The 16,152-nt window shown below is 40.4% G+C and overlaps 1 protein-coding gene and 1 pseudogene across 3 annotated transcripts in view; one reads left to right on the top strand and one right to left on the bottom strand.

The window, feature by feature from the left end:
• LOC111548002 overlaps positions 1 to 2,175 on the bottom strand; it is a 102,620-nt pseudogene extending 100,445 nt beyond the window's left edge.
• A 3,998-nt stretch (positions 2,176 to 6,173) lies between these two features.
• SLC39A8 (solute carrier family 39 member 8) overlaps positions 6,174 to 16,152 on the top strand; it is a 101,836-nt gene continuing 91,857 nt past the window's right edge. The window contains exons 1-2 of one of the 3 annotated variants that reach the window (XM_023220096.2): positions 6,174 to 6,325; positions 6,760 to 7,231. In XM_023220096.2, the coding sequence (XP_023075864.1) occupies positions 7,013 to 7,231 (219 nt within the window). In that variant the 5' untranslated portion in view covers positions 6,174 to 6,325; positions 6,760 to 7,012. Of the gene's footprint in view, positions 6,326 to 6,348; positions 6,533 to 6,759; positions 7,232 to 16,152 lie in introns of those variants that run through there. The other 2 variants (XM_023220098.3, XM_023220097.3) reach the window with 2 other exon arrangements.

Here is a 16,152-nt window from a genome sequence, read left to right as displayed (position 1 = left end):
ACCATACTGCTTAACTCTCCTGAGCATTCTTTTCCTGATCCCCTAAATGACAAGATTAGACTTGGTGTAATTTATGGATCTTTCCATTTCTGATTACTGCTTTAATTTCCTGGAAAAAAAACGATGAGTTTTGTAAGGTATAAAGTAGTCTTTGTTCTGAGATATTCTTGGTTGTTCTTGTCCATTTCCCATTGGCCTTTTGCTAGGCCTATTACATGGGTCGTGTTACCTACTATTCCAGCATATATTAACACCTGCATTCGGCTTTGCAGTTGATAAAGGGATTTCACACACTTTATCACATCAGATTTTCACAATTATTCAGTGTGGTAAATTGAGCAGGTGTTATTTTAATCCCCATTTGAGAGATTAGGAATTAAGAGGGGCCTTGGAGAAATCTAATTCCTACCTATACTGTCTCTGGTATGGATGGCTGAATAGACATAGATGGTCCAGATAGAATCATTATCTAGCTCTTATTTGAGCATTTTAGGTATGGCTTATTGGTAATAATGAGAACTAAATATTGATACTGATAATGCAGGATAAAGGAGGTTTAAATTCACTGAAGAGATTTTGTTGTTGTTGTTGCCTCAGATGATCATAAGGAATCTTTGAGGACATCATTAGACAAAGACTTGGAACTTTGAGACTTTTCCTGATTCTGCCAGATGCTGCCTTTATATTCCACATTCTCCAATTCCAAGAACCCCCTTGCAGTTATCTTTATTCTCTCAGGTCTCTCAGGGCATTTTGTTTTGCATTTTCTCATCTTGGAATGTTCTTTCTTTTTTTTTTTTTTTGTCTTTCTGTCAAACTTCTACTTATTCTTAAAGCTCAGGGTTTACCCACTCTGGAAACTATTTGCTCACTTCATCTGCAGACACTGGTGCTCCTATCTCTCTCCACCGCAACATTTAAAGTCTTCATTACAGCAACCATCTTTCACCTTCCTCCAACCTGTACCTACAAGCTACTTAAGAGTAAAATGAGGAGTATCTTTTCATTCTTATATTCCAGACACAATGGACTGTGACGCAAATGCTAAAAATATGTATTAGTGAGTAAATTAATTTCACTGAAAATTACACTTTTTGTAAAATTTTAGATTTAATTTTAATGTAATTTGTTGCAGGAACTTTCTCCTTTCCTCATTAGTATTCAATGTTTAAATTTTAAAATTAGGAGGTACATATAGGAAAGTGGTCAGCACGGTAAAAATACTTGTATACATTTTGATCCATTTTAGAGTAAGTTGCTAATCTCATGTTATCCTGGAATAATTTAACATGCATTTTTGGACCATTCCCTTGCTTTCAGGCACAAGGTGATATTCCAGGTTCATCCTGTTCTTTGTCTGCTTCTGGAATCAGCCCTTTTTCTAAAGGTCTCTGGTTCCGTTTAGTAGAGAATAGTAATATTTAGAAGCCAAGCTCAGTGCCCTAGTTATGCTCTTTGCTATTAGTGTCATTGTTCTCAGACCCTGTCAGTGGACAGAGCTGGTAATTATTTACATATATATATATAGTGTGGAAACAGATGCTACACGTAGCAAACCATGAATTGATACTGATCTTCTCCAATTCCAACATAAGACCAGAGGGTTCGTTCATTCTAGTTTTCTCCCTCTCCATATTTGCAACTCCCTACTGTGATAACGAGAAAACTGGCTATTATAATCTAATATATTTACTTATTTAATGAATCCCCTTGCGTATAACTAATGTATTTCTGCTGCATCCTCTTCCCTACTGATTCCTTCCTTCTCCTCTTCCGGTTCTGACACACCATGCCAGGCTGCCATCCTCACTGCACAGACTCTGACACCTCATGCTACTGCTCTTCAGGGTCACCTTCCTCCCCCTTGCCCATCTCTGACATTCTGTTATGACCACCGTCAGGCCTGGCTGCCTTCGTCACCTTCTCAGGCTCTGACTCTCCACACTGGCTGACTCTTTCTCTCTCCCCTAGATCCATGGATGCTTCCTAGCTGTGCTCAGTCTTTGGCACCCAACACCTGGCTACTACTTTGGTGCTCACCCTTCTCTTCCAGCTTGGGCTCTGACAGATCATGCACGGAAGGATGCTCTGCTGATCATACTTGGGTCTGATAGTCAGTGCTTGTGCGCACGCATACACCCTTATCCCATTAGTGATGCAGCTCTGATTTCCCATGTCTCTTCCCAAATCTGGACACCTTCATGACCCTACTTGGGCTCTTACCGTCCACGCTACATTCTCTCCTACTTAGATATACTTTTTTTCTTGTTCAAGCTCCAACACCCCTCTTTGGGTCACTATGGCTCCCCTTCACACAGACACTATTGTGCTACACTCCACCTAATGACTTCCAGGCTGGATGGTAAGGAAGAGAAGGGAAGAAGAAGAAGAGAAAGGGGTGAGCCATCTTTTAGATTCCCTTATTAGTCCTTCCACAGAGAAAATGCATGCACGAAAATGTTTAGAAGAGGCCAGTTTACTTCATGTTTGCAATAGTCACAAAAGATCTGAACTGAGAAAAAACTGAAACCATTAGAGAAAGTTAGATTTGAAGTTAACTGTCCTTTCACTTGGGGAAGTAAAGTGTTATTCCTTTTTTAGGTATTTCATGTTTTGTTCTGACAAGCGACTTCCAAATTAGACACTTGGAAATAATAAGGCTAGTATGGAGACCTGATATTCTTCTGTCCCAGTTATCGTGTTTTACAGACGAGGGAATTCATCCTGGTGAGGTCAAATGACTTTCCCAGGTTTCCCAAGTGCCTGAGTCAGAAACGTGACATTTTTCAACACGCTGGCCAGTGTTCTTGGCATGCTCCCCTCATTATCATTTAAAAGTATTCAATCTTTAAGGCAAATTTCTAAGAAAACTATATTTTATATATTATACATTATATTTTAAATTGTAAGTATTTTACTTTTGTAATAATAGTACTTATAGAATGCCATATTTTGGGCCCTAAAATTTATCTGGCTGGGTGCAGTGGCACAGGCCTATAATCCCAGCTATTGAGGAGGCTGAGGTGGGAGGATCACTCGAGGCCAGGAATTCTGAGATGTAGTGGGCTGTGCCAATCACTAAGTTTGGCATCAATATGATGCCCTTCAGGAGTAGGGTGGTGGTGAGTGGGGACCACCAGGTTGCTTGAGGAAGTGTGAACTGGCTCAGGTCTGAATGGAGTAGGTCAAAACTCTGTGGTGGTTAGTAGGTGGATTGTGCCTGTGAATAGCCACTGCATCGCAGCTTGAGCAACATCGTGAGATCCTGCCTCTTAAAAAATAAATAAATAAATAAGTAAATGAAACATTATCTGGTTATTAGTTGATTTGAAATGCTTGGGACCAGAAATGTTTCAAATTTGGATTACTTAAGATTTTTGAATATTTGCATATATATAATGAAATATTTTGGGGATGGGACCCAAGTCTAAACACAAAATTCATTTGTTTCATATATACCCTATAAACCTAGGCTGAAGGCAATTCTACATAATATTTCCAATAATTTTGTGCACCTGTCAAATGAGGTCAGGTGTAGAATTTTCCACTGGTGTTATTTCAGCACTCAAAAAGTTTCATATTTTGCAGTATTTTGGATTTGGAATTTTTGAATTAGAGATGCCTAACCTGTAGTTCTTTGGTGATTATAGTTTATTAGTCTGGATGATCTAGAAATTAGCCTTACCTATTTGGTAGTTAGTAACTTGAAATTTTCTGAATACTTTCTCTTAATTGCATTATGTTAACTGGGCTTAGTAAAGTTGGCACGCAGGTTGGTCATTTATTTTACTGTTTCTTATTTTGCGGAGTTGATGGGCTGCCATAATGTATGTGCATAGACATGAATGACTGATAAATAGATAAATTGTATATTCTAAAAATCCACAATGTAAGATTTGTATTTGTATTTTTGTTATTTTCTTTTTTGAGGCAGAGTCTCACTCTGTCACCCAAGCTGGAGTGCAGTGTCCTGACCTTGGCTCACTGCAACCTCTGCCTCCTAGATTCAAGCGATTTTCATGCCTCTGCTTCCCAAGTAGCAGGGATTACATGTGTGCACCACCATGCCTGGCTAATTTTTGTACTTTTAGTAGACACAGGGTTTTTCCATGTTGGCCAGGTTGGTCTGAACTCCTGATCTCAAGTGATCCACCCACCTTATTCTCCCAAAGTGCTGAGATTACAGGCGTGAGCCACAGTGCCCAGCCAAGATTTGTGTTTTTAAAAACCTTTTATATTTGTTAAAATCCAACACTTTATGAACAAATTTAGTTTTAGAAAAGCTGGAAATAAACAACTTGCTGGGTATAGATTAGCCATTTAGAGTATTCATTGATTTCCAAAAATCATTTTGCATCACGGAGGTCCAAAGGAAAAATAGGCAACAAACTATATTTTAAAATCCAATAAAAGGCTTGAAGAGTCCCATGAGCTGCGTGATTTAAGAGCACAACTTACTCTTAATATCAACAAGTGATATTAACTTACTTCTGGCCCTTAGGTGAAATATTTGCCCTTTTAGCATCAACGTAATTCTGTATATTATTATTAACAAATGCATAGATTTTATAATTGGAAAGAGCAGAGTATTAAGATCATTTAGTTAACCTCCCTTCAGGCATGCATCCTTCTACCACATATTATAGGCAGTCACCCAGGATCTGTTGATTTGAATCACTTTTGATCATGGAGAAATCACTATCTACCAAGGCAGCCATGCCTTACAGTTCTGCAGAAACCTTCCTCTCGGTGACTTTGCCCCATGACTGCTGCCTTCTCTCCCCTGGAGTTAGATGTAATATAGTTAAACCTTCTTCCATATGACAGTCCTTCAGCTTCATCTGCCTAGATCCTTAACCTCTGGGAATGTTCTCTACCTGTCTCTTTTTTCTGCAGTTATGTCTTTAGGTTCCTCTTGTAAGATTAAGATTTTTTTCCCTTTCCCCATCTTCCCCCCCTTGTCTAGACTTAATGTCTCTTTAAAATGTGCTATTTTAGGAGGCTGTGCATTCTCCTGATGAAAGGCAAGAACAGCACCTTGAATTCTTTTTATTGTCCTTAGTCACGTGAATGCAAAATATCTGAGACAGGTCTCAGTCAATTCAGAAAGTTTATTTTGGCAAGGTTAAGGATGTGCCCCTGACACAGCCTCAGAAAGTCCTGAGACACGTGCCCAAGGTGGATGGGGGGACAGTTTGCTTTTATACATTTTAGAGAGACATGACATCAATCAATATGTGTAAGATGTACATTGGTTCAGTTCAGTAACTGGAAGTGGGGGCTTCCATGTTAGAGGTATAATAGACAAGAGACAAAAGGTTACATTCTTTTGAAGCCATGATCAGCCTTCCACTGAATACACAGTTTAGTCTGGCCCAGTGAATCTGCATTTTTTGCATAAACAATGGAGACGAGAAAGCAATCAGATATTCATTTGTCTCAGATGAGCCTCAGAGCGATGAGTTTGAATAGAATGGGAGGAAGGTTTGCCCTAAGCTGTTCCCTGCTTGATGTTTCCCTTTAGCTTGGTGATTTTGGAGTCTCAAGATGTATTTTCCTTTCACAGCCATCTAACAGTGAAGCATGGTTTCACTTTACACCTGAACCGCTGTATCCACCAGATACAACCTTTGCCTCAAACACCACACTCACTTTGCACAAACCTGTTGACATCACACCTAAGTCAGCTTTTCTTGAGCCCCCATATGAACAAATAAACATGCCTCTGATCTGCGGAAATCCCGCCAGGAAGTGCCGGCTTGGGTAGTGCTGGCTCAGCTAGCCCGCCTCCGCTACCCTTGGATTTCCTCTTTCTCCTCTGATTTTAAGAAGTGAGACAAAAAAGCAATTCCTGTTAATCATGTAGACAATGCAAGGGTCTCCAGGTTCCATTTCAGCAAGCTGGTTTCATCAAGGTCACGAAAAAGTGCATGCGTATCCGAGACCAGAGAGCAGTTAGGGACCCCCGACACGGAGGTGGCATCAGGTAATCCTCAGGGGTGAGGGAGTGGAAGAGGGCCCCGCTGATGCTGGGAATGAGCAGCGCAGGCGGAGGGAAGGCCGGCGGTCCTGCGCCCCGGCGTGGACGCGTGCGGGAGTTCAGGCTGGGGAAATGGGTCACCACGTGCTATGGAGGCGGGGACATGGCCCTCCTCCCCTTATTTGTAAAGAGCGCCGGAGCGGATCGCGGAGTTTCACCGCGGACCTGTCAGAGATACAGAGGTTTTGGGGTTGGGAGACAGAAAGAGAGATCCAGAGACCGAGTCTCACATTGACACGCAGACAGAAAGACGCAGAGACAGACAGAAACAAACAGATAGGAGAGGTGAGAGGCCAGCGAGTCCTTCTGATTAACTTGCCAAGCCCAGAGAAGAGATCCAGGGAGAGGGAGGGTCCCGTTTAGACACGCAATCCCCAGGACTCCGGAAGAGCCCCTTTCTGCAGTTCCTTGGGGTCTGCACGTCTCACTTCTTCTAAGTTTGCGGCGGAGAGAATAAAGCAGAAAGACAGGAAGAGGAAGTGGAGTTCTACAGTTAGTGTGGTTTTAGTTTTTCCTAAGAAGTGGCGTGGTTTGGGGCTTTATATCCGGGAGGAGCATATGTACGCAAATCCTGGGGCGTTTGCAAACCAGGATCCGGGGCTTCTGGCCCCATGCCCGGCCGGGCTTTTGAGGGCTACTGCCACGCAGCGTTTCTGGAGCTGGCCGGCTGGTGCCCTGGTGGCCTTTATCTCTGTCCCCCTTTGTCCTCTTTATCTCAGGCTCTCCAGGAGGCCGGGGGGCCCACTCCGCCTATCGCTCCCCGCGGCTACGCTGCCACTTCAATGCCCCGCAGGTCGCGAGCTGCTGTTCTTTCGAAGGCGTCGGAGAACCAGAGGCGTTCCGCGCCACCTCTGACTCGGAGCAGCGCCGAGCACTGAAGCTCGCGCCCTTGGGCACGCACGCCAGTGCGCCCGCGCGCGTCCCTCTGCGCGGCAGCCCGTCGCGGGCCCTCAAGGGGAAGGCCAGGCCAGGATGACCCCGGGCCGGGCGGTGGCGGGGCTCCTGCTGCTGGCGGCCGCCGGCCTCGGAGGAGTGGCGGAGGGGCCAGGGCTTGCCTTCAGCGACGATGTGCTGCGTGTGTTCGGCGCGAATCTGAGTCTGTCGGCGGCTCAGCTCCAACACTTGCTGGAGCAGATGGGAGCCGCCTCCCGCGTGGGCGTCCCGGAGCCTGGCCAGCTGCACTTCAACCAGGTAAGGCCGCCAGGCCCGGGCAGCCCTCTGTACTGTGGGTGTCCCTAGACTTCACTTTGTATACGAGCCGTTTTTATTTGGGAAAAGGGCAGGAGAAAGAATCTTGTTTTATTTCTCAAGTAGAAGGCGGCACCTGGTGACACTTGCTTTTCACTAGATGAGGCTAAAGGATTAAAAGGTTAATGTTGTTAAGGGATTTGGCAGCCAGAAACTGCAGTTTTACGCCCGATGAACTGAGAGGTTAGACTCTTGTAATTATAAGGTTTTATTGAAAAGTTTATGCAGTAGTTGAGGGTGTGACGCCACCTTAACAGATGCTTTTTAGATAGGAATGAGTTACTTAAATCTTCCCAGAAAGATAACGGCTCACACACTTCCTACAAGGTCAGCAAGGAAGAAGATTATCACATGCCACCCTGGTTAACCAGTTGCCCGGTGGGTAACCAATGTCATTTGAAAACGAGATATAATGTAGTTCTGGCTCCAGTGTACATTACATGAGGCATTCAGGGCTGAAACAGGGGCGGCCTTGAGACCAAGCTTCTAATTTGGTCATACAGATGGTGGTAGACTAGGCTTATATTGTTAGTTCCTTGTCATATATCGGGTCAAATATTTGATTCTAGTATTAATCCAAAATGATTAAAAAAAAACATTTTTCAATACATAAATAGGGTACTACTAGGCATTTGGTAATACCTTGGCTTTGAGAACAGCTTGGAACTACCTAGGAGCAATTAAACATCATACCTGTTTGTAAATATAAAATCAAATTATTCCTAATTATTTCTATAATAAATACTCTGTGATTGGGTAATTCTTAAAATTGTGAAGTAGACAAAGTGTAGTTTCTGCATCCTTCCGAAACTGCTCTCTGTCTTTTAAAACTCAGTTAATTCAGTGCTTTGACTTGTTTTCCTTTACTCCTGTCCCACTGACAACTGCTACTGGAGAGCAGAATATAGTATTTTCCACATTGTTTGTCATTTTTGGACGATGTTAGTTTGTTACAAAAAGTTTTTGGGGTCCAAGATGTTTGGGAAATGCTGCATACTATACTCTGCTTTTGGAAATCTGGCGTTTCCTAATGTACATGACTTTAGATTACAGTTAGGGAAACTGTAATCAAATAAATTCCATGTTAATAACATTATAGGTAGGTTGGTATTCTTTTTGTTAGAAATGTCTTACCACAATTAAAGTATATGGCCCTTAAGAAAATGTAGAACTTTCTGATGCCATGACGTATCAGAGGTGGTCTCTCTTTGACCTAGAAGGGTTTTGTGGTTCCCTTATGTATGTTCTTTAGTAAATTGTCTATAGTTCCAGTTCTGGGCATGGTATTATGTCTGGGGTAATATCTGAGAAATGATGTGTTGGAAAAATGGAAATGCCCACAAATTATGCTAATATTTAAGAAAATAAAGTATTTGCTGTCTAGTTGCATTCTTTTCTTATCAAATAGGGGGAACAGCTGAGCTGACTCCAGTATTTCCAGGTAGGTATAGAGGATTGACTTGAAGCTGCATATCTGTAGCCCACACATTGTTTTGACTTGCATGACCTCCTTATCTTGCAGTGTCTGGAGGTGTTGATGAATTTTAAAGGGGCAAAAGACCTCCCCACACCACATTCTCAAAGACATTGGAAAACATGCCCAAATTATTTAGGAAAATTGGTTAAGGGTACCAGTAATATGATTCTCTGTTTATTAGCAGGTAGGATGTCTCAATAGGTAAAATTATATGTATCTTGACACCTTTCTTTCTCATTCTCATGTTTGCATATTTAACTGCCCTCATTATGGCCTCTGTGGGCAACAAAAAGAGACAGGAAGAAGCTCATAATTACCTTGGAAAGAAAAGGAAGCCAAGGAAAATTTACTACTCAATCAGCCTAACAAACATCTCTTTGATGTTCTCTCTTTTTCTTTTCTTTTCTTTCTTTCTTTCTTTTTTTTTTTTTTTTGAGACTGAGTTTCACTCTTGTTGCCCAGGCTAGAGTGCAATGGCACGATCTCGGTTCACCGCAACCTCCGCCTCTCGGGTTCAAGCAATTCTACTGCCTCAGCCTCCCGAGTAGCTGGGATTACAGGCGTGTGCCATCACACCCAGCTAATTTTGTATTTTTAGTAGAGATGGGGTTTCTCCCTGTTGATGAGTCTGGTCTCAAACTCCTGACCTCAGGTGATCCGCCAGCCTCGGCCTCCCAAAGTTCAGGGATTATAGTCATGAGCCACGGTGCCCTGCCTGATGTTCTAAAAAGTCCTAGTGAAAACAATTAATCATTGGTTAAACGATGACAAATGAAATACCAATCCAAAAGAATCCATCGATTTGCTGGTAGTTGATGGACTTGAGCCCACGGCATTTGTGTATGCTCCAGTGTGAAACCACCCAATTCTGGAGTAAAATTTTAGGGTCATTAATGCTTACATACCCTAAAGAATACAACTTCAGTTTCCTCATAGGGTGGAATAAACAATACACATGTTTATTGTGAGACACTGGTTTTTGACTTTGAAAAAGGCTAAGAAAATAAAATTTGTTTCAAGGTCCAGGAATTTACTGAATCTTCTACAAGACTTAATTTTCAAATAACATTGTTCTTTTGGTTGAGGGCTGTGATATTTATTAGGTCAGCTTTTCTCAGGTGATAGACTAATGAACTCTGGAGATTTGTTAGACAATTTTGGAAGGTTTTCTAAATATTTTTCTTCTGTATCCTTAAGTACTATTAAATTAGCTTGTTGCTTTGGGATATCAAAGAGGCCTGAATTCAATCTGTAGACAGTAGAACAATTGAGCCAATAGTTTTGCTTCTTATAGCTACTGACAGTGCAAAGAGTTAGATAGAAGCGGTGACCCAAACAACAAAGAGGAGGGAGCCCTTTTAGCCAAATGGGTCTCTGGAGCCCTCATTTCTGGATAAAGGTCTGATCTATTGAGGGGAGTTCCGAGAATACACAGGGAAGCCCCAAATATCTGGATACCCCTGGGTTATTAATCTAGGACATTTAAGAATGGCATCAGTGCTGCCTTTTGTTTGTTCAGGTGTTCCTTTCTCATTCTTCGAATGTTCCTTTTCCTCATTTCCTCTTTCAATCACTGTATTTTCAAGTTCTTACGTGTAGATAGTGGTTAAACAGCCTGATAGAAGGAAGATCCTATTTTCTGAATTATCACACTGAGCTGCTGGAAATGCCTCCATTCAGAGAGTTTCTTCTTCTGATACATATTTTTTGATATATATCTTGCAGCCCATCTCCTGCATTGCACATAGTTTTTTTCTTCTCACATTTCTACCATCACCTGGTAGCCAGGTTCTGTTTTTAACCTTTTTCAATTTTCAATATTCAGTCTTCTCAAAGCAACACTCTTTCTTTCAAAAAACTTCCATGAACTGTCTCTTAGCTGGTAAACTCTAAATCTTGAGCCTAGCATTTATGGCCTGATCCTCCTGTGTCAACCTACTGCTCCAGACCTAGCACCCACTAAACTAAACTACTCACTGCTCTATGGATTCCCATAAGCTTTTGCTCAACCACTTTTGAGCTCATTATCTTCCTTGGACCCTTCCTGCCTTTGACTGAAATGTTCTTCTTTTCCTTAAATTGCTCTGTGAAAACCTACTTTCTTAAGCCCAGTTAAACTGCACCATAAAACCTTTCTGGGGTATCACAGCCAGCACTGATTTACTGATTTCTGTATTTTCTGAATTCCTGAAATATTTTTTACCGTGCTGATGTCACTTAACTATTCATGTGTTCAACAGACATTTTAAATGTCTGCTGCACTCTAATTTGAGTGGTTATTTTAAAATACAAATCTGATCATATCATTCATCCTGTTAAAACAATTCAGTGCCTTTTAGATAAACTTCAAACACTTATAGTGGCTTTAAAGTCCTTTTCTGATTTGGTCCCTGAATATTTCTTAAACCTTATCCTTTGTCACAGTTCCAATTTTAATGGACTATTTACAGTGCCTGTTTCTCTAGAAATACCTAATTATGCTCTGGTATCAGTTTAGACATTACTTCTTCTGAGAAGCCTTTCTTGATCTTCTCAAGAGTGTAGTCTAAGTCCCTGCAATGAAATCCTGTGTTTCTTGGTGCTTGTGCAATTATAACATATTGTATATTGCAATTATATTATAACAGGTAAATTATTTTATATGTATTGCAGTTTTCTGCTTATGTGGCTATAACCCCTGCTGCCTCCCTCTACCCTCCAAAAGATTTTTAACAAGTTGAAGGGCATGGTCTGATTCCTCTCTCTAGGGACTATTGTAGTGCCTGGTTTATAATATGTATTCATTAGAATTTTTTTGAATAGATGGGTGAAGATTGTTTAAGATGAGGTCGATAATTTGAGTACTTACTTTACAGTCTATTGGAGGAGATATGACATATGCACATATAATTATAATACGAGATACAGTGATACGTCTGATTAAGGAACTAACCCATTTATGCCTAAGGTTGCAATTGTTTGAATTTTTGCAATCAGACCTTGGCAATGACCTTGAGCAGAAGGATATAAATAACTCCCACATGCTTAGTGTTCCAGTAGTGGAATGCTAGGAATAAATGTGTTTAAAAACCAAAGTGGCATAAGACCTTGTTTTCAGAAAGTTAATCTGATGTGGGAGTGTGGAATGTATTGGAGTGGGTCAAGGTGGGAGCTAAGGAGCCATCTGCAGTGGATTTCATGAGATGTAAGGACCACTTGAATCTGGAGAAAGTCAGAAGGTAATATAAAGGCTCTGCCTTCAGAGACTTCTAGAAGAGCAGGCATGGCTGAAGAGTATGCAAAAGGCCCCAAAGATAAGCCTTTTCTATTTCAATATTTTGCCTGTAATGGTTATTTAAGTATTGTTAGATCTCTTCCTTCATTATCTTCTGGCCCTGTGATGCCAGAGAGGGAGAAAGAATAACTGTGGGCTCATATTAATGGTGGCCAGGCTAGTGGTATGTAGCAAAAAGGAGTGTATGTATGTGTGTGGATACTGCAAACATGTTGTTTGCATTGCCTGTTGTCATCTACTGCACTTTTTCCTGGGGTAGGGGTAATGATGGGTTAGATGAGGGTGTTTCTGGGAAGCACTGACTGTGGACAGAAGAGATAAAGAACATTAGTTCTTCTTCCTTTTTGTTTTCCTCTTTATGTGCTGAGAAATGGTGGGGGTAAACCTTCTAGGAATGCCTTCTAACCTGCTTGTTCAGGTGAGAAACTGGAAAGGCAGGACAGAGGGTGAGGTTACCTGGGTCTCTTGTCAAGAATCCTCAAGACAATGGCCCCATTCTGATCTATTAGATCACTCTCACATAAGGTGATTGTGTACAGTATGTTGATTGTATTTCAAGGCTTTGGGAAAATGAGGGACATTCGTAATTCATTTGACTGTGATGTCAAGAGCTTAGTTTGCCTTGATGCCAGGTGTGATTGGGATCCATTAGGAAAATGCTTTTCATTCCTTTCATATCTAACTCACAAAATCACATCTTTACCCACTATTCTAGGAGCCATATGAACCTTTTTATATGTAATATAATAATTATAGCTAGGATTTATTGATCTTTTACTATGTGGCATTACTCCCTTAACCAATTTATTTGTATTATCACATTTCATACTCATACCAACTCTATGATAAAGGTCCCATTATTATCTTCATTTTATACGTAAGAAAAATGTGGCACAGAGAGGTTAAGTAACAGGACCAACGTCACGAAGTAAGTAGTAGAACCTCAGGCAATCTTACACACTATGCTATAGTGCATTTTTTGAATTACAATCTAGAAAACCATACTTTCTCTAGCTAGAGCAACCATGACCTTAGATTTTGAACTACGGACAGAAGTTACTAGCCATCCACTGCCTATCTGGCTACATTGCTTAGTCACATTAAGGAAATGGTGCTAGAGCTGCGAAGGATACGATGATGATGACTTTTATCCTCAGAGACTTTATAATTAGAAATAAGATGGAGGCCAGGCGCAGTGGCTCACGCCTGTAATTCCAGCACTTTGGGAGGCTGAGGCGGGCAGATCACGAGGTCAGGAGATCCAGACCATGCTGGTTAATACGGTAAAACCTCATCTGTACTAAAAATACAAAAAATTAGCTGGGCGTGGTGGCGGGCACCTGCAGTCCCAGCTACTGTGGAGGCTGAGGAAGGGGAGAATGGCGTGAACCTGGGAGGCGGAGCTTGCAGTGAGCCAAGATCGCGCCACTGCACTCCAGCCTGGGTGACACAGCGAGACTCCTTCTCAAAAAAAAAAAAAAAAAAAAAAAAAAGAAAAAAAAGAGAAGAAATAAGATGGAAACTGTGAAAAGTGACTATGGAAGGCAAATCTGCAGTAATTACGAAAGCAGACATTGTAAAACATATCACAAGGCCATAAACGATTGTCACATGGATACTAGAAAACATCTGCTACTAGTTTAGAAAGGTGAAGGATTTTTGAGGGTTGGAAATCCCTTATGGAAAAGTTACAACTCAGTCAATTCAGCTTATCTCGTTTGGGTTTTAAAAAGTTTATTGATTGAACTCTTGCTTATACCAAATGTGATGAATTTTCATGTGAATTACATGACTTCTTTTTTAGAGGATGAAATTTTCTTTTATTCTTTCATATATAATGAATTTTTTAAGGGACTATAAGCGACAATAGTACTTTCTTCTATGGATAGACTTCAGGCATGTCTAGTATGAAACCTTTCAGTCCATTTCTCACTTTTATGCTAGAAGTTTTCTGCCAATGAATCCACTGTCTCTTCTGGCAGTTTAGAATGGAAATCTTCCCTTATGATGCCTCTGAAGCAATTGCATTCTTAACTGCACAACGCTGGAGCAAGTGGTTTGTGCATAGGTGTTAGGGAATGAGTTGAAGCAAGGAGGGAAGAGTAGGTGAGCTGAGCCGAGTACTTCAACAGAATCACTGACTCTTAACATAGGTAAGACAGTGCTGGTAGGAGGCAGTTTGAGCTTTCTCACACAGTTATCAGGTGAACTTTCCTGAACTGGGATAGGTCTTTGTTTCTCTCTAGGGATGTTCTCTAGAGATGTTCTCTCATCTGGGTGGGAGATCTGCAGCTGTTATGCTTTCCATGGTTTATTCTTATCTTGGGTGATATTGAGGGTCAGGGACTTAGTTTTCTGCTTCCTAGTCATAAAAACCCATTACTTTTCAACCATAATAATCATTGAAAGGTGTTTTCTTTAAATTTAATATACTTTTTTTTTTTTTTGAGAAAAGTGAATTTCTTTTGGTGGTAGTAGGGATTGGGGGAGAAAAATAGGAATATAAATAGAAGTGGAAAATAAGGCCTGAAGTTGAGAAGGATCAGTGGTCCTCAGGAAAAGGAAAGCAACCTCTAATGAAAGTGGTTTAATGTGGCTGGTAATGGATTTGCAAGTTATTTGTATTCCAAGTGGTGTTTCCTCGAGGGATGTACACATTACTAAGTGCAAACAGCTAGTATTAGGGTCATTTACAATGCAATTTACTTTAAAAAAAGAATGTTTACTCTAGACTACCTAAAAAACTATGTAATTTTCAGAATTTTCCCATTTCCAACTTTATATAACAGTAGATTCCTGTTTGTAATCGAAACTAATTAATTTATTCTCACACTATTCCAATTGTCTGTTTCAGTAGTCTTGAGATTTATTTTACAAAGAAATGGAACTTTCATCCACTTACCTTTGTGTTGATAGGATTTGAGAGCATTGAAAACATTCAGAATGGAGCCTTGTTTAATTTGGCTTCCGTCTCTTTCTAAGATACTCTGTTGTTTTTCTTGGCCTGAAGTTTAAGGAGAATAAAAACAAAAATCTGTAAGTCTAGATTAAAGATGAACCTGAAATGTAGCATTATGCCCTCCAAGGTTAAATATTTAACACCTTGACTTTTTTTTTCTTTAAATAACTAATTGAATAGCTAGAGAAAAAAAATCAAGTGAGCATTGATAACGCCTCTAAGTCTTTAGTTTTTTGAACCTAATTAAAAATAATCCATAATTGTAACCAATTTATTTGGTGAGCTTCTTAGACCTCTAACTATCTTAGAGAATACAGCATAGTGGTTTACAACTTGGCTTCTGGAGTCAGGCAAGCCTGGGCTGAAATTCTAATTCTCTTGTTTACCACCTGGGAAATCACAGGCAAGTGACTTAACCTCTTTTTGTAATCCTTAGGTTTTACATCTGTGAATTGAGAAAAAAAGAGCCTTACTCATAGGACAGTTTTTTGGATTAGAAAATAAGAACAATATTAATATTTATTGAGCATTTAATATATTTCGGGCACTTATATATTTAGTATATGTGCCAACTCAATAAAGATATAAGACATTTTTAATTACCTGCATTGCTTCCAATAATACATAATACAAAAGACAGTTTATGTAAAATACTTAGCATTGGGACTGGCTCAAATTATGTCCTCAATACATAGTTATTATCATCATAATACTATGTTACTCGATATAGCTACATTATCCTTAACAAAATTGTCTTCCATGGAAGATCTGAACACCCAAGGGTCTGTCAACTTAAAGAAGAAAGCACAGCCATAAAAAGACAGTAAGAATTAATGAAATAAAAAGATCAGTGAGAAATAAGTCAGTCCAGTGCCTTTGATTTCAGTCTTGGTTTCCATGGTGACTCACCTTCAGAAAGGCTTTTACAGTTTACCTCCACTTCACTTTCATCAAGCACTGGTAGTAAATCCTTGAAAATGTAAACCTTAGGTGTAGAGACTACTAAAATAATTTGAGTACTTCAATATGCATTGAAATTATTACGTCCCCTCTAGAGGACTTCTGGTGCTACATTTAGGAGTTGGCTCTATTTTACTATTTTTGCCCCAGATGGACATCACCACTGAAATGTGAATGCTTGGGGAACCACATAA

This window comes from Piliocolobus tephrosceles, chromosome 3, assembly GCF_002776525.5.
Source record: "Piliocolobus tephrosceles isolate RC106 chromosome 3, ASM277652v3, whole genome shotgun sequence".
Classification (NCBI taxonomy): Eukaryota; Metazoa; Chordata; class Mammalia; order Primates; family Cercopithecidae; genus Piliocolobus; species Piliocolobus tephrosceles.
Note: the sequence above shows the minus strand (reverse complement) of the source record. Positions and strands in the feature narration are given on the sequence as shown.